This window comes from Aspergillus wentii (genome assembly GCF_001890725.1).
Source record: "Aspergillus wentii DTO 134E9 unplaced genomic scaffold ASPWEscaffold_1, whole genome shotgun sequence".
Classification (NCBI taxonomy): Eukaryota; Fungi; Ascomycota; class Eurotiomycetes; order Eurotiales; family Aspergillaceae; genus Aspergillus; species Aspergillus wentii.
The window spans coordinates 4,465,902-4,483,006 of NW_024467832.1; the positions used below are offsets into that span (position 1 = coordinate 4,465,902).

At 48.1% G+C, this 17,105-nt stretch overlaps 7 protein-coding genes across 7 annotated transcripts; 2 read left to right on the forward strand and 5 right to left on the reverse strand.

Annotated features, from left to right (window-relative positions):
- Positions 1–79: 79 nt before the first annotated feature.
- Positions 80–1,508, reverse strand: ASPWEDRAFT_100252 (DUF1479 domain-containing protein; the record flags this gene model as incomplete). The annotated part of the gene is made up of 2 exons (XM_040827291.1): positions 80–1,246; positions 1,308–1,508. The coding sequence occupies 2 exons, from the start codon at positions 1,506–1,508 to the stop codon at positions 80–82; spliced, it is 1,368 nt and encodes a 455-aa protein (XP_040695382.1).
- A 2,172-nt stretch (positions 1,509–3,680) lies between these two features.
- On the forward strand, positions 3,681–6,912 carry ASPWEDRAFT_48224 (uncharacterized protein; the record flags this gene model as incomplete). Its single annotated transcript, XM_040837077.1, has 7 exons — positions 3,681–3,732; positions 3,802–4,040; positions 4,102–4,713; positions 5,293–5,392; positions 5,450–5,804; positions 5,859–6,087; positions 6,136–6,912. 7 exons carry the CDS (start codon positions 3,681–3,683, stop codon positions 6,910–6,912), a joined length of 2,364 nt encoding a protein of 787 aa, XP_040695383.1.
- A 492-nt stretch (positions 6,913–7,404) lies between these two features.
- ASPWEDRAFT_167716 (uncharacterized protein) lies at positions 7,405–8,259 on the reverse strand (the record flags this gene model as incomplete). Its single annotated transcript, XM_040830192.1, has 2 exons — positions 7,405–7,825; positions 7,910–8,259. The coding sequence occupies 2 exons, from the start codon at positions 8,257–8,259 to the stop codon at positions 7,405–7,407; spliced, it is 771 nt and encodes a 256-aa protein (XP_040695384.1).
- Positions 8,260–8,924: 665 nt separating this feature from the next.
- On the reverse strand, positions 8,925–9,866 carry ASPWEDRAFT_99581 (Bax inhibitor-1 family protein; the record flags this gene model as incomplete). The annotated part of the gene is made up of 3 exons (XM_040839672.1): positions 8,925–9,519; positions 9,587–9,657; positions 9,714–9,866. The coding sequence occupies 3 exons, from the start codon at positions 9,864–9,866 to the stop codon at positions 8,925–8,927; spliced, it is 819 nt and encodes a 272-aa protein (XP_040695385.1).
- Positions 9,867–10,337: 471 nt separating this feature from the next.
- On the reverse strand, positions 10,338–13,711 carry ASPWEDRAFT_167718 (SPX and EXS domain-containing protein; the record flags this gene model as incomplete). The annotated part of the gene is made up of 6 exons (XM_040830193.1): positions 10,338–11,354; positions 11,405–11,494; positions 11,542–11,718; positions 11,973–13,505; positions 13,561–13,624; positions 13,698–13,711. The coding sequence occupies 6 exons, from the start codon at positions 13,709–13,711 to the stop codon at positions 10,338–10,340; spliced, it is 2,895 nt and encodes a 964-aa protein (XP_040695386.1).
- On the forward strand, positions 13,427–14,255 carry ASPWEDRAFT_35315 (uncharacterized protein). Its single transcript, XM_040834200.1, has 2 exons — positions 13,427–13,503; positions 13,568–14,255. The coding sequence occupies exon 2, from the start codon at positions 13,861–13,863 to the stop codon at positions 14,176–14,178; it is 318 nt and encodes a 105-aa protein (XP_040695387.1). The 5' UTR covers positions 13,427–13,503; positions 13,568–13,860; the 3' UTR covers positions 14,179–14,255.
- A 335-nt stretch (positions 14,256–14,590) lies between these two features.
- ASPWEDRAFT_283469 (DUF3759 domain-containing protein) lies at positions 14,591–15,568 on the reverse strand. The gene is made up of 3 exons (XM_040833124.1): positions 15,392–15,568; positions 15,190–15,321; positions 14,591–15,117 (listed from the first exon to the last, which is right to left on the reverse strand). Exons 1-3 carry the CDS (start codon positions 15,405–15,407, stop codon positions 14,879–14,881), a joined length of 387 nt encoding a protein of 128 aa, XP_040695388.1. The 5' UTR covers positions 15,408–15,568; the 3' UTR covers positions 14,591–14,878.
- Between the last annotated feature and the right edge of the window lie 1,537 nt (positions 15,569–17,105).

Sequence of the window (17,105 nt, forward strand, 5' to 3'; positions counted from 1 at the left end):
AATGAATGATGCTTTATCTGTTTGAAATCATCCCAAAACTCCAAATTCCAATGCTATGATACACACGGTCTAGTTACATTTATGCGCCAAAGCATGTCTTGTTGGCAATCTCAACGGCCTTTTTCTCTCCCTCGCTCATATCTTCAGTGATCTCCCAGGGCTTGTCTCCCATACCCATGGCCCGCAAGCCTTCAGGGTTGACAGAGTTCCAGTCAACTGCGCCCTTGAAACCCTTCTCACCGGGGCCACCGGCACCGGGGAAGTCCCATGGGGGAGAGTAAGCAAGAGCCGCCTCCCGCTGCTTGATGAGGTAGTCCACATTCATCTCGCACAGAGGGGTTGCGGGGATGTAGAGGACACTCGAATCTGTCTTGCCTCTGTGTTCCTTGTCCACGGAGTGCAGTGAGTCGCAGTGCCAGGCCACGAAGTCACCAGGCTCAACCTTGGGGACGGGCACCATCGTCGACTCCAGGTCGAGATGTGGGTGGGTGACGGGGTTGTATTCTTGACAGGCACCAGGAACAGAGCCCGGGAAGGTAGCATCCAGGTTAGGCTCTTGAGTCTTCGGATCAAAGAATGGTCGAAGGATGGTATAGGCTGTGCTGTGGTTGACCATGGGGCATACATGCAACGACCCCTCACCCGGGCCCGTATCGGACATGGAAAGCCAGCCTTGGAAGAATCTCAGCATGGAGCATGCTCCAGCGCCGTTGTACATGTCCATCTTAGCCTTGAGGCGGTGCTTAGCATCCCAAGGATCGTATTCTTCCCACTTGCCTTCGAAGATCTTGCTGTACACATTCGAGTACTCGGGGTCTTCCCAGCGCTCTAATGATCCACCATCGATATGGGGACCAAGAGTGAATTTTGCATCACCCGGGTCTCTAATACGGAGGCGGTCCGAGTAGGAGACCGGGTTTCTTGTGGAGATCTGACTGCTGGGATCGGACGAATGCCACAATGTTTGTAGGAAGTTTTGTGTGCCGACCACGCCGGGATGGGCGCGGGCCTCTGTCTGCGAAGGGGTCCAGTACAGCTCGTAGACCGCAGGAGACTCTGGTGGGAAGGCCTTGACACGTTCCTTGTTGGCAGAAGCATAGTCCCTGATTCTTTCTTTCCACTCGAGAGCTTGATCTCGGTGCACGGCGTTTCGGACAACCACAGTGCCACGGTGACGGATTTCGGCGAGGAGCTCGTCAGGCACCTTGCCAGCGACGACATCTGAGTAATTGACAGAAGGAATAATCTGCAAAAGTTAGTATATCGCTCATGAAATAAAGAGAGGGTCTTCCAGCGAAAAAACATACATCGCTTCCTTTTGCCTTAATCTTGTGTACTTCTTCCTCCAAACTCTCCAACAATCTCTTCCAGCTCTGGGTCAATGCCTTTTCATTCTTCTCAAAGAATCTGAGCTTCAACTCCTTAAACCGCGGCGGCAAAGGCTCGGGCTTGTAGTCTGGTCGCAAACTGGGGAAGACGGAGGAAATGTCACCCGCCGCCTTGGTCATCTGAGAGGAAGCAGTGGAGGTAGATGCGGCACGAACGGCCGATTTTGAAAGCAATCGTGACATAGCCATATTGTAAGGAATTAGATTGAAAATCCTTTAGTTTCTCTAGCCCCAGAGACCGGGGTTTCTGGGGCTTTATATGCGCTGTTGAGTTGGTCGCCAAAGAAGTACATTTGCGGAGAAGGCGTCGGGAAGGCCAGAAGCAGAAGGCGGCCCGGTTGCCTAATATGGTAGTCTCCCGCTCCCTTGTTGAGAGTTGCCGACAGTTGACATCAGCATCTTTGCCATTGGTGACGAAATAATAGAAAATAGTAGGAAATAGTGAGGGATAAATGAAAATTGGAGGGACCCAGGGTTTGGGAAGAACATTCGAGTAAGAAATGATGGCGACGTGGGTAAGGTTGTGGTTCTCTATTTATATTTCTACATGATACTATGGCGGGAGTCAAAGCACTGGAGAGAAAACCTTGTCCCTGGACAGTCTACAGTATAAATGATGACCGGTGAGAGCATAGAGACACCGGTGATTGAATAATGCGCTGTCAAGTGTAATAATGGAGTAGATGATGGTTTCGTTGTGGATGGGCGGCTGTACTTCTAAGAATACTTAGCATCCGTCCATATAAGGCTAGCCATGCTTGTATTACGGGCTCTCGATAATATCTACAATGCCAAATAGTGGTACAAGTTTATTACATTCTCAAATACTATCCTTATGTTTGAAAATAAGTTGGAATAGTCTAAGCTAGAAGGTCTGGTTGTTTTCTTTCCACTAACAGCAAAGGACAACCTTGCTGACCGTTCCTAGGGGCATATGCTTTTGAAACCAAATGCTGTGACATTAAACATGGTATCATGATGGAACAGCAATCATGAGAAGCACAGATTCCAGGAAACTGGGTCTGGAAGACGAAAATGACCTCGATATAGGCCTCGTCTCAAAGAACCATCAATACCCGCTCAAATCTATTCGAAAAAAGTCGCTGCAGATGACGAAGAGAAGGTTCCGATGGCAGTCCAACATGACGGGCACTGGAAACTTATATCGAACCGTTCTCTTTGGCTGACTGGACACCTCGAGGTCTAGGCGAGCTGATGACGGGGGATATAAGGTCTGTTGGAACACCTGGCACTTATTAAACTTTTGCTTGTCCTTGAACCGCTCATCTATTGATTGCACAAAATATGCGCTTATGGTTTTGCAGTCACTCTTTAAGGTGATTATTTGCCACGCGAAGCTCTGCTAAGTATTTCTCTTTCAGATGGGAACATGGCGTGTTCCATTTTAATGACATTCAAACAACTTCTAGAGCCTTTCAACTCTAGACATATTTCATTGGCGACTCTTAAAGTTATTACAGTCTTACTTAAATGCTTTATGACATCTGTGCTTGTCAGTTTGCTATAAATTAATCATATAGGTGATCTTTTACCATATAATAATGTCACTGCACTGCTTCCACTTGAAACGACACTGGGAATGTTCAATCATAATTATCATTTGATCAAGACATGCTAGACATGTTATGTTGGAATGTCGTACACAAATTTGAGATAAAAGAGCATAAATCTGCGTCGTGGTGGATAAACCTGTGGGCTGTGTCACACAGCAGCGGTTACAGTTAACTAATCCAGTTCTTTTTCAGTGATCCTGGATGAATATCACATCCACCGCAAGGAAAGTGGGCTTTTGAATGCTCCACTAACACCGTGGGGAAAGAGAAGCACCTTTACCCCAACTCCATCGGATCCCAGTTCGGGATATTACTCGAACCGTCCATCGTCGTGATCTTGTAGGCCGAGATGCCGCCATGCCAAGCGGTGGTGATGAGTTGGCCTGGGCTAGAAGTCAATTGGTTCATTTTATCAAAAAAAGAAGCAAAGAGAAGCCCCATTATTAACGCCCAGCACGTCTTGTGATCGTCTGCAGAAGAATCACAGCGGTTTGCGTCGATTTATACTGACTCGGGTTTCCTTCTGCGCTCGGCAAACCTGCCCTCGGGGTAATGGGCACTCCGCGAATCCCCTCAGTATCCTAACAGCGGGTAATGAGACCCCGAAGCCTGTAGCACAGCATAGCTAGGAGATATCCTTCGTATATATAGCCGAGATGAACGCCTTCTACCTTCCCCCTGCTTCTAGTGACCACTACAGAACTGTCTATCTTCCACCATGGCTCTCTCTGTACAAGGAAAGTCCGCAATCGTGACCGGCGCTGGTTCAGGTATGTAGCAGCTAGCTTGTATGCACCCCGCAGTTATCCCCAGGCAGTGTTTCTAAGAAGACAATATAGGAATTAACCTGGCCTTTGCCCAACTTCTTCTGGAAAATGGGTGCAATGTCCTTATTGCTGACCTTGCCCTTCGCCCCGAGGCAAAGGCAATTGTGGACAAGCATTCAACCTCTCCCCGTGCTATTTTCCAGGAAACGAACGTCATCGATTGGAAGCAGCTAGAGAGAATGTTTGAAGTCGCAGAGAGGGAATTCGGCGAGATTGACATTGTATGCCCGGGTGCTGGCATCTACGAACCGGTATGATTTCACCGCATAGGCAATGCACTGCTAAAGAGCATCTATTTGCTAATTCTTAAAGCACTGGACCAATTTCTGGCGTCCTCCTGGTCATCCAGCAAGTCGAGACTCACCGACTGGGGGTCGTTATGCCCTGGTTGACATTAACATCACTCACCCGATCCGCACCACTCAACTCGCCATTTCCCATTTCCTCAAATATCGTAGCAACCAGAAACCCAAACATATCGTCCACATATCCAGTGTTGCAGGCCAAGCCCCTGGATTTGCTGCTCCGATATACGTGGCCACCAAACACGCCATCAGCGGTCTCGTGCGATCGTTGGCCAGACTCGATAAGGAGTTTGGGATTCGCGTGACTGCCGTGGCCCCTGGCATTATCAAGACACCTTTGTGGACCGACCATCCGGAGAAACTGAAGATGATTGACAGCAGCGACGAATGGGTAACTGCTGAGGAAGTGGCCGAGGTGATGCTGGCTCTCGTACAACAGGAGAAGGTTAGCGAGATCATTGGCGACAAGACAGGCAAGGGACCTCAGTATCCAGTCACCGGAGGCACGGTGCTTGAGGTATCCAAGACAGTGCGTCCTGTTAATGCATTCAATGACCCCGGGCCCATAGGAAGACCTGGAGGCACTGCGTCGGACATGAAGACTGTCGAAGATGAAGCCGTTGGCTTGCTATCGCAGAAGGGATGGGGGGCATCTAAACTGTAGTAGATTAGGATAATGAATTTAATGAGCACTTTAAAGCCAAGAAAGACCAAAGATAGAATAAACGCCAGGTGTCGCAGGAGTGAGACAACAGGAAGATAAATTGCAGCTAGGGATTATTCTGGGCTTGGGGCCGTTGCAACTCCGCCTCCGATTGGCACCTGCACCGCCTTGTCGGGAGGATTTCCCTCGACTCCTCCCTCCAACTTCATCTTATCAATTCTTTCCTTCTCTCGTCTACTTTCCCTTTGCCCATCTGCCATTTTGCTTCTTTTGCTGGGTACGGGTCGCTATGGTTGATTTGCCCGCTGCAGCTCCAGAGGGTCGATAAGAGCTTTTTCTCTCCATCTTAATTAAGGTCGTGTGGCCACCCATCCTTATCAACTTCACCGTATCGCCATCATCTCCGCAACCATGTTGGACGACGAAGCGACCATCGGGGTCGGCCCCGAGGGATCTCGAAATGCATCGCGGAGGTATTTAGAATCTTCAATTTTCTTTCTGCGTTTATATCATTACTGTCTTGATGCTGACAAGCCATCCATCTATCTTAGACGCGGAGTTAGGGGAAAGCGAAGCAGCGGATTCCATGGCCAGGCCAGCTGGGTCAGCAGTGTTATTAACCTGGTCAATACCAGTGAGTCTCGATTTTCGATAAGGATTCAGAACAACTTCTGAAACGTTGGTTCGTTAGTTATCGGTGCCGGTGTACTTGCGATGCCTCTTGCTATCTCACAAATGGGAATCGTTCTTGGTGTCTGCGTGGTTTTATGGTCCGGTGCAATGGCTGGATTTGGTCTTTATCTGCAGACGCGATGTGCACAATATCTGGAGAGGGGAACTGCTTCGTTCTTTGCCCTGTCGCAGCTTACATACCCCAATGCCGCTGTGATCTTCGATGCCGCTATTGCGATCAAATGTTTTGGAGTTGGCATAAGTTACCTGATTATCATTGGGGATTTGATGCCGGGAGTGATCCAGGGCTTTATTGGCGGCACTCCGGAATACGAATTTCTTATTGACCGGCATTTCTGGGTTACAGCATTCATGTTCGTGTCATCAAGATTGGATTGGCAGACTTTCGCATGCTAACGATATACTAGGTTAATCATCATCCCTCTCGCTTACCTCCGACGTCTAGACTCTCTTAAATACACAAGCATTGCAGCTTTGGTCTCGATGGCTTACTTGGTCGTCTTGGTCGTTTATAACTTTGTGATTGGGGATACTAAGACTGGCCGAGGGCCGATTCGTGTGATTCACTGGGCAGGCCCGATTCCTACCCTCAGCAGTCTTCCCGTTATTGTATTTGCATTCACGTGCCATCAGAATGTATGCTCTCTGGCCCTCTCACTCATCATGAGATTCTAATGGTGGCAGATGTTTTCGATTTTGAACGAAATCAGCAACAATAGTCATTTCAGAACTACCGGTGTCGTCTTTGCTAGTATTGGAAGTTCTGCCGCAACTTACATATTAGTTGCAATTACCGGTTATCTTTCTTTTGGAAACAGCATTGGCGGAAATATCGTCGGGATGTACCCTCCTGGACTCTGGGCCACGATTGGACGTGCGGCCATCGTCATGCTTGTGATGTTCTCTTATCCCCTGCAGTGTCACCCCTGCAGGGCTTCTGTCGATGCAGTGCTGCGCTGGAGACCCAAGTCTCCCAATGGCAATGAGAACTCGCCTCACAGTCACCCTCTCCTGGGGCCGAGGGCTAGCCGAACTCCAGAGCCAATGAGTGACATGCGTTTTTCGGTCATCACAACAACCATCCTTGTTCTGAGCTACATTGTTGCTATGACTGTGTCCTCCTTGGAAGCTGTGCTTGCGTACGTTGGAAGTACCGGAAGTACCAGCATCAGTTTCATTCTGCCGGGTTTGTTCTATTACAAGATTTCTTCGCCCGATTCCCCTACCCATCAACGACTCATGAAAGAGGACGATGAAGCGATTGATGAAATTATCTCCGACGATGACGATAATAATGATTATGACCACGACAACCTTACAGACAGTGGTATTCTGCGCTACGGCAACCGTCATTGGCGCAAGACCGTATTGCGGAAGCTCAGTCTTGGGCTTGTCGTATACGGAGTTATAGTCATGGTCGTTTCTTTGACCACCAATATTTTCTTCACTGCTTCTCATTAATTGGGATTTGAAACCCACGGTTTGAAGTGACTCCACTCTTTTCTTTTCCCCTTGCCATAGAGTCATAAACCCTTGACTTCGGTCTTCTCTGTTACTATACAACTTTATTACACATTTCTGTTTTTATTCATTTATTATTCTTTCATTGGATTCATAGAGCAGAGCTCATTCATTGTTACACTGAGCTATCTTCTATATCATTGCAAGGCGTTTGGGGGTTTTCTTGTTTTGGATAAATTGCTTATTACATACTGCATCCTTACATTCAGATATTTTTTATTTCTGCCTTTTTCCATTATATGCAGACTGTCTTTATTCTTTGTTGAATTTTCGTAACTTATATTACGACGGGATTATTTGATGCTTTGAACAAGGCCAAGACTTCACAGGTTACTTTCATTATGCCGATGTGAATATTGGGTATCTGAACAGTTACATATACACTATCTATAAGTCATTTGATGAGTTTGAACCATACAAAGCAGACAATATCTACCTCTTCGGTCCAGGATAAGGAGGCGGAGCATCATCATCCCCAGAAGCAGAAGAAGCATTCTCATCGCGCAACGGAACCCCATCCCCCTGAACCTCCTCACCACGTCTCCTCTGCTTCTTTTTAAAACAGCAAAAGTACCACAAAACAGCCGTGATAAGCCCAACTGCAACAGGTACCCCAATCCCAATCCCCACCTTCTCCTTCGTAAGCAAATATCCCCGGGGCAGGTTAAACGATTCCGTCGGCACAGGCACGATCGTGGACTCGGCGGCTCGGAATCGGATCTGAATAGGCGTGGCCGTCACAGCATAGATTCGTCTCGAGGTGACCGTTCCGGAATCGGTATATGTGATTGTGGATCGCGTATTGAGCGATTGTTTACAATCTGCATCTATGCGGGTTGCGCAGTCAAAGTCCCTTCATCCACATCAGCAAATTTACACAACCATAAATAAACCCTAGTACCTGAATGGAGAAAAAAAAAAGAAAGAAAATACATACGTCGGACAACACAAATTCGTCGTCTCCCTCCTCTGCTTCCCCGTCGCCAACGTACACCCCTTATACCCCGTCGGACACATCCCAGGACTAAAATATACATTTGACCTCCAACCCCCGGGGCAGCATTCATTCCCCGCGGGCCCCTCACAGCCGACTTCCAGCTTGGGCCAGAAATCCATGTAATTCCGGGTGCGGGTTTCGGTGCATGAGGGCGGTGGTGAGAAGGCTGTTGTGAGGGGGCCTTGGTTTGTGCGGGTTGTGTCGAGGGTGATGGAGGAGGCGTACGTTTGGGTGGGGGTTGTGGTTAGGAGGAAGAGGGAGAGGAGGGTTGTGGATGGTGATAGCTTCATGGTTTGTTCAGTTCATGTTAAGTGTGTAGTGTAGATATAGAATGTAGGGTTGAAATTCGAGTGATCGACTGAGTATTTATCTTCCTGCAAGACTAAAATTTCTCCAGCCTTACGAGCATGGACCCGACAATTAACTACAAATGGAATGTCCCATATGTTCAAAGGTTGCTATTCATACATCGCCATTGATGGGGCGGTGGCAGTGGATGCTGCCAAGTCTTCCGCTCTGTCCATCACCTCGTATTCGACCCGAAAAGAAATTGAGATGGAGCCAATATCCGAGGTTCTATGTAGCCGAGATGCTTGGCTGGGAGTTTCATTTAACCAGTAAGAGGTTGGACCAGTCGACATGAGTGATCGAGTTTGGAATAATTGTATTATTGTGTTATAACGATAAGCCATAACTATATGAGCACGGATGTGAATGTTCTGTTCTGCTAACGAAATTGAATTACCTGCAGACCGAATAAGGAAATAAAGTGCCCTATTAAGCATAATGTCAAATAGAATTAGTGGTGATGATAGCTATCCGAATTATCTTGAAGGCCAAATACTATAGCGTAGCATTGACCTGACCAAGTTAATTCTCGCCAAGTAGAAATGGTACAGTCTGTCGGTTTATCTGGACGTAGGCTTTGCTTTACCAAGTACCGTCGAGTAAAACCCTAATTGTTGTTCTGGTTGTTCAGAATTCGCAGAATGGACAAAAAAAGGTTGAGAATGTCCAGGTAGAGCGAAATAGAGGCAGCGATCTCTTCCTCAACGTGGTAGTGACGCATAATCAACTGGGTATCCACCAGAATGTATCCAGAGAAGATCAGAGCCCCGATTGCACCAAAGCCAAGTTCAACTGCGCTGTTCCTGGGGAAGAAGGCGGCCATGAAACCGAACAGGATCAAGAACCAGAGTCCACCAAACAGGTAGGGCATCCAGTTTGTGAAGTCGTACTTGGTCTGGCACGCAAACAGCGTGAGTGCTACGAAGATACCCAAGGTCAGGAAGAGCGCCTGCACCACGATGCGAGCGTCGTAGAAGGACGTGGCCACGCTAATGGCATAGGCTTCAAGGACGGTGAAGCCAGTAAGGAACAGCAGGTTGGTCGGATAGCTCTTGCGCTTCCAGTATGTCACAAGCATGAAACCCAGAGCACCAAAGACGGACACCAACATCAGCCAGAAGTTGGCCTGGATCCAGTGGCGGTAGCTTTCGCTAAAGAAAGAGATGGAGCTCATGGCGGTTGTAAGGAGCAACTGAACAGTTCTGCAGATCGCATCGAGAATATTAACCTTCCATCTCTTATGAACATCTGGCTGAATCGACTACTTACAGGATCGCATAAACTTTGCGAATGAACTGCATACGGATCGGCAGAGTAGCCTCCGCAATAGTACCACCAAACTATCGTTGGTCAGCATCAAATCGCAATCAGAACAACTCCATATCTAGATACACACCTTGAAGTCATCAGGGACGTTGTCGCCTTCGCTGCGAGGCGCGCTTGAGAACTCCGGCGCTGCCTGATAAGACGGCGGGGGTTGGGAGTAAGCCGGCCCCTCCTCGAAGGAGTCCCGCTGGGGAGCTGGCTCGTACTTTGTGTTTGCGGCCATCCTGCGATTATATTCTGCACGAAACTATCAACATGCAGATATCAACAATCTCAGAGTTGATGAGAATGTTGAGGATGAAGATGACAAGGAGATGGGGCGGAGGCGCAGCTTCCAGGCATGTGACGTCGGTTCAAGTCACGTGTTATAGCCCCAGATTATAACAAGGAGACGTGTTTGCGCAAATGGAATCCGGGCAGGAAATTGTATATATTTGAAACTTGTGAATTTATAAATCCTATCATTAAGTGGTACCATGGTATATAGCTTAGTGTGCGCCAAAAGAAGTATATATATACTTAAGTAGAAAGCAATAAACATTATCCAAAGTCTCTTCAAAATGCAACAAGTAAATCCAAGAACAAGAAATCCGCATCACCGAATAAATGGTAAGAAAGATGGCCATGCAAATTGCGAAGGAGAAGATTAAAATAGAATGAAAACCGATAAAGCAAAAATCCTGGTCGCATTCCTTTACTCATAGGGATGATCGGATTCTTCGCTGATTCGAACATGCGAGGTGCGACGGCGAATCGCCGCCGCGGTACTGTCATCGTCGGTATCGTGTCTGGAATCGCCTGAATCCGCTTCCTCTTCTTCTTCGCTTGTTTCATCGGGACTCCGTTCCGTATCATGTTGCACAGCAGCCCCAGGAATTTGGTCAGGGCGCTTTTTCCGTTGAAAGTCCTGTGCGTGCGCGGTAGCCACAATTGTTCCAACACGCGAGATTTGGCCGCGAGCACGAGCGACTGTGCCTGGGGTCGGTGGTGTTTGTGCCCCGTGTTCAATATCGGTTGGCCCAAGAAAGGGAGTAAGACCTTGTTGGTCTTGAGGCGGCAAATCCACTGAGGGATGGCCGGATTCAGTACCCGGCTTGGGGACTTCATACGGCAGAGGTACATCTCTTGATGCTCGGAAAAGGAGCACGTTGGTACAGTGCTCATTCTCCACTCGGAATACTGTCCAGACACCTCTTCGACATATCTCCGAGAAGGAAACCGCGAAACTCAGCACCTGGGAGTGCTGTATGTCATGGGCAAAGATGGCATAGAAGATCCAATTGAAACGTATAATCACGTCAATCACCATGGCGACATAGTAAACCCACGCCCTGCGGAAGGCTAGAACGTCACGCAAAAGTGGATGTTTGGCATAAGGGTTGCCCAAACTCCAATCCATAGCAAGGTCCCACACAGAAACGTAGACCGCATTCAACAAGGCGAAGGTAATGAATGGTGCTTGGAACCGAGTCATTCTCTCAATGCGATACATGCTCAGAGTCATATAGTAGAGAACGCTAAATATATACTTTCCAAAATTAGCCAGATGGGGAAATACGTTCTTTGTATCCGCATATCGTCGGAGACATTGAAACGCTCGCCAGATAGCCGGGAGACACATGAAGAACCCCAAAAGCCTGGAATGAGATGAGTTGCACTGAGGGGGGTCATTCCAGGATCTCGCATATAGACAGAAGAATAGCTCAATGTTCTGGAAAGTGTTAGCGCCATCCATTTACAATAACCTGCAAATTGACTCACCCCCATAGCATATGTTTGGGAGCAGTACATGTCTCCAAGAAAGAAGTCACGGAACTCGACCGGGTAGAGTCCCGCAAGCACCAAACGCCACTATTCCATTAGCATTCGTTCGATTTATCAGCATTGGGACAACATACATTGGAATATGCCCACCATTGGCGGCTTCGATGATAAAGTACGCGAGCAGGCAGGAAAAGGACAATGACGGTTAAGCCGATAAGGATGACCGGCCAGTAGATATACATGTCGTTGACCGATAGATAGAAGTTAAGCCACATGAACAGGCCCAGTAAAAAGAAGAAAGCGCTAGGGAACTGTCCGATGTCAGGTGCGAACCAGGAGCTGGGGCAGAGAAATGGACCATACCTCTAATAATTGACGCCAATCTAATGCATGCCGAGTATCGAATTCAAAGATGAACACATGATTTATTTTACTGTTCGTCCAAACCATGCAAACCAAAGCGAAGAGAAAGAAATGGAAAACAACAAGGAAATAACCGGCATAAAGCTACTCTGGTTAGTCCAATCTGACGAGAAGATAGCAAACATCGATATAAGCAACTCACCTGAAGTAAATAACTAGTATGTGTTTTTATTACACCTTCGGAATCATTCAGACGATCCCCAGCGAAGACCAAAGCTTGAATACCAAATAAAAGACCAGCCATCAACAAAAGGCCGCAGCGGAAAGTACTGGGAGAGTGGTCGCCTGCCTTCTTGGAGGTGCGTCGTAGTTTCGAAACTGCAAGCTTTCGGTTACCACGTTCGAAATAGCGAGAGTATAGGTCTTCCGCTGAGGCCATCAGGTTGTCTGCAAGTTCACTGTTTACAAACCATGCTTGGTTGACCTTGTCCGACATGTACCTCATAGTAGGACGAGCATTGACAACCTTGTCGTACTTCTTGTTGATCTTCCGGAAAGCGGTTCGATTGAGGTACGCATAGGCCTTCAGTAACTCTACGCCGCGGTAGAACTCTTGCAGCGCATGCTTCAGCTTCTTCTTGGCAGTGCGATAAGACACCTCGGTGTACTGAGTATCATCTGGTCGGCGTGCAAAGTCCCTGCGACTGACGGTCGCTTCTTCATCCCGCCCCTGTGTACCAGCCGTATTTGGAGGTGCCATCTGCGCCAATGCCTCGGAGTTTTTCCCAAACCGGTTCCGTCCTATAAAAGCATCCTTCAGGCCGAAGGGGTTGAATGGGCCAAAACCACTTGCCTGTTGTGAGTCGGTGTTGTTCTTGCGCAATATCTTCTGAGCACCCAAGACCTGCTGCGTTCGTTGATCCCGCATGATGTGCAGCTGCTGACGGAGGGTCCGTAACCGCTGTGTAGCTTCCTCTTCCTTGGTTTTGTAAAACGACTCGATCTTCGATAGCTCGTTATCCAAAAAGACGAAGAATTCATCCTGTCGACGTTCAATTTCTGACGAACTTTCCCCTAGTCCACGTTTCTCTGGGGGCTCTCCCGTATAGGAAAAGACTCGTTTAAGGAGATGCGAGGTCCTCTTCGTAGATGGGCCCGATGAAGTATGTCCCCTTTTACTACTGTGAAAGCTTCCCCTACTCGCGAGGGAGGGCTTGCTTTCATGTGCAGGTCGATTAACATTCCGATCTGGAACAGTGGACCGCGGCGAGAGGACGGGAGACGGGGATTGAGGACCTTCTCGAACAGGATTCACATCGGTTCTCTCTGGGTGGGAATATCCCTCTTCAGGATCTAGTGCTGGGTCCGGGAGTTCCAAGGTAGCCACTTCCGACTCTGCATCATGCTGCCCCTGTGGAGATGGAATAATGCTTCCGTAGGTTCCTGCATTCCCTGAGAACCGCGAACCCGGTGTTCTCAACGGTTGTCGTTCGCTTCGCTGAATCGGGGTCGAACGGGGTCCTGAACTGGGGCGGCTACTGGTTCTACCTGGGGTCGAAGGGGCTTGGTGTGTTAAATCATTGGCCTCGAGTTTCTTATCTGCTTCATTTTGCGAGAAGCCAATCGGATCTTGTGTCGAGATGATTCCATGATCTTGTCGCAGTGAAGGATGTCGAGGACTTTTGTTGGCTTTCTGAATGGCTCGAGTGATGGCCTTGAGCTTCTTCTTTCCAGCCTGAGTAAAAGAAAATATGTTAGGGAGATAAGACAGAGAGAGGAAAAGGCAAGACGTCACATGCCTTGTAATCGAGATACTTTGCGCGCCATTCGGGGACTAGCTCCTCTTCTAGCTCTCTAAAATCAAAGCATCATCGATCAGCAAGTATACTCGGGAGAGAAGAAAGGAGACGCGAAGGAAGAAACAAACTTGGCGAATTTCATTCTGGGGACGGGTTGACCCGGACGGGCATGATAGTTTCAAAGATAAAAACCAAGCTTCAATTCATCTTAAGACGCGATCGACTGCAAGCATTCTTTTTGGGTTGATCTCCTCTCCTGATAAATAGCTCACTAACAAGTTCCCTTCCGGGATGATCACAGTGGATAAGGCTAGCCAACAGCAAACAGGAGATCGGACATCCCACAATCACAGAAAAAGCAAAGAAAAAGGTAAGACACAAAAATTAGAACAGGGAGAAGAAGAAAAGAAAAAAAATCAAAAAAGCAAAAAATGGGATAGACATCCCATGTCTGCGACAATCACCGTACCAACCACGGCCCTGCTAACTGATAATTTGCGAAAAAAGAGAGTCGATGACAGCCAAGATGATAGCGCCGCCTCTGGAACTTGTCCTGGCATGCCTGCAGCCCGGATAGGCCGCTGTGATTGGTCAGGCCAAGCAATGTGAACTCAAAGACACTGGGCGCTGACTGGCTGCTGATAGGCCAAGACAGAACACGTGCCCCAGCTGATGAGCTCATTTGCACGTTGGGCTGAAGATTGCATTCAGGATTATTATTACTGTTATTCATTGTGTGTTGTGGTTGGCTGGGCCGGAGAAATTATCTTTTTCAAGGCTGTCAAACAGGCGGGAAGAATCCTGAGTTGAGTTGAGGGTATCCATGGATGGTGATGGTTTAAAGGCTGACACATCCAGCTTTTGCCTTTTGGACGAGTCTTATCGGTCCATGGCTATTAAAAGGAAATAAGGAATAGGAGGTAAGGCCATGCTGTACATTTCCTGTGACGATCATTTGGATTCCTGAAGTCTACCCCTGTACATAATAGAGCAGAGGTCAACAGCATCAATGATCTCCGCCAGGGCGTGCAGAGTACACGCTACGAGTACATATGTTGTGCTTCGTAGCCCTACGCGGCCATAGCAAAACTCCTACATGTTTGATCTCTGGGCATCCGCCTGCCAAGACCTTTCGTGCATATCAGAATGCCCTGGATCCCTAAATACGACGACATCTAGTCAGCACTACAGCAGTGCAGTTTGACACTCGTACAGTGACACTCGATCCAGTGGATAATGCGACAGGTGTATGACAGCTCATGCATTCATTCTATTCATTTAAATATATACATCACATTCGGGTAACCGTTTACCACTGCTGGAGCTGGAACTTCTCGTGAGGGGCGTAGCGGTTGGGGTCGTACTCCTCGGCACCGTGGCCCTGGACGTAGTGCTGGTCGTACATCTCCTCGGCGTTCTTCTTGGCGTGGTGGTGAGCCTTCATCTTGTCGACCTGGTCCATGCCCTTGGTCTCGGCGAGACGGTCAATCTGAGAGCCGACGAGACCGGCGATGGCCTCCTTGGCGAAGGAGTGCTTGACGGTCTTGCCTATAGAGCAACAATGTTAGTCACGTGATCGACCCAATGTTACTTATATAACATATATCGATATAAACATACCCTCCTTGCGCTGGTGGTTCTCCCAGGCCTTCATGGCCTCGAAGGAAGCGGCACCGGCGATGAGCTCGTGGGACAGCTTGCCCTCGTGCTTCTTCTCACCGTACACCTGCTCGTGAGCCTCGTGCGATTCGTCTAAGATTGTTGTTAGTTGTCAAGTTATTGAGAAAATATGGAAAAATTTGACAGTGAGGTGGAGACATACGGAATCCCCAAGCCATTGTAACGGTTATATGGATATAAGAAAAGTGTTTTAAAAAGGTAGAGAGATGGAGAGTGAGTTTGATGAAGAAGAAAGGGAAAAAAAAAAAAAGAAAAGACAAGCAGGGGATCCAGAGCACCTTATAAGCAGCGATCAGACAAGGCCAGTTCACAAAGTTCCTCAGCTCCAGCCTCAGCTCCTCGAATGTTGAGCTACTACGTATCCTCTTTGCCCCTCCATGCCCCTCATCTGCCCCATGTGTACCATCATTTCTGGCCAGTCGCACCCACCAATCTCTGGAAACGCCCCTGGTCCCCTGGGCAATGGCTAGTTGGCTGTTGACTACTGTTTGGCGATGATCCAAAGAGAAGATCGCAGCAGGCTGCGACGATACGCACCGCCTGACTCCGCCGAGCCACAAAGAGGGGCATGGAGGGGCATAGGATGGAGTCCGAGGGCCAGAGTGGACGAAACACAGAGGAGAGACGGATGACGTTTAGGCTTTTCTGGGCATTTGCTAATCGCTGGATACGCGTCTCGTAGCCACGATCCAATCAATACTATTTGGCGAGCTGAGCTGGGGTTGAGTCGGAGTATTCCGTAGCTAAGTACTACCCCAAGTACTTTGACCGTTGACATTACATACCTAGTAGTATGAGTGACAGTAATAACGGTAACCAGTATTCTGTATAGTAAAAGTCAACTGAAGAGGTACCTCCAAGTACCGGTGCCTGAGTGTTGATTCCCAGCTGAGCCACAGCTGGGCATGCGTCTACAGCTACGTGTAAAAGTCCCAAGGGTCAGCTGCGGATCGGCCAACAAAATGGGTCTCAGCCTTAGAAATAGCTGCCTTGGCGCCCCTTGGCATTGCCTCGCATCGCCGACGCAGCCGACCAATTCCTCGCCAAGCTCATCTTGTCCAATGCTTGTGCTGGCCCTACGGCCATACTGAGTGATACAGTACATTTGCACATGGATAAGGAATCCGGCACAAGTACCGTTAACCGTACCAGCCATATTTCTATTTTAGTTACGAGTGGAGAGCTGAGGCTGCGTCCTTTTCCAATAATAAAATAGCGCAATCGATATGTGAGATCGTTGAAAAGATCGCGTAATGCTATTCGAGAAGAATCTGGGTCAGGGGGCTGGAGGCTTTGCGCCACTTCCGAAGCCACTCAGCCACCCTTCACGTGATATTACAGCCGTTATGATGTCAACCTATGAAGACTAGGGCATTTAGGCACTACTATGTATGTACAGTATGGCTGATCATACTAGACCACATTGTACACTATGTTAATCAAAATCCCCAAGTTGAAGAAACCTAGCACCTTGGCGTTTGAGAATGATAATCCCAGTGACGTATCTCAAGATGGAATAGTTTCAGCTAAAACCTCCGATCTATTGCGGCCTTGGCAATACTAATCTTTGCTATAGACGGAACCCAACCTTGTCTGGAAGACTGGATGGGAATATCATCGCGGTTCAAGTAGCGGTGAGAATAGCGGTAGAAGATGCTCCAGATTGAGTCCTTTTTTGACTCTTTCCGCTTCTTGTGTTCCGTGTTTCAGACTTCATAATCCGTACTATTTACTGATCGCCTGGCTATCATTTACTGCCCCAGGTGTGGCTGATGCATTCGGTACTTTCGGGGTTATTTGTAAATTATAGTATTACATGTTACAGTAATAAACATCATCGACAGCTATGTAGGTAC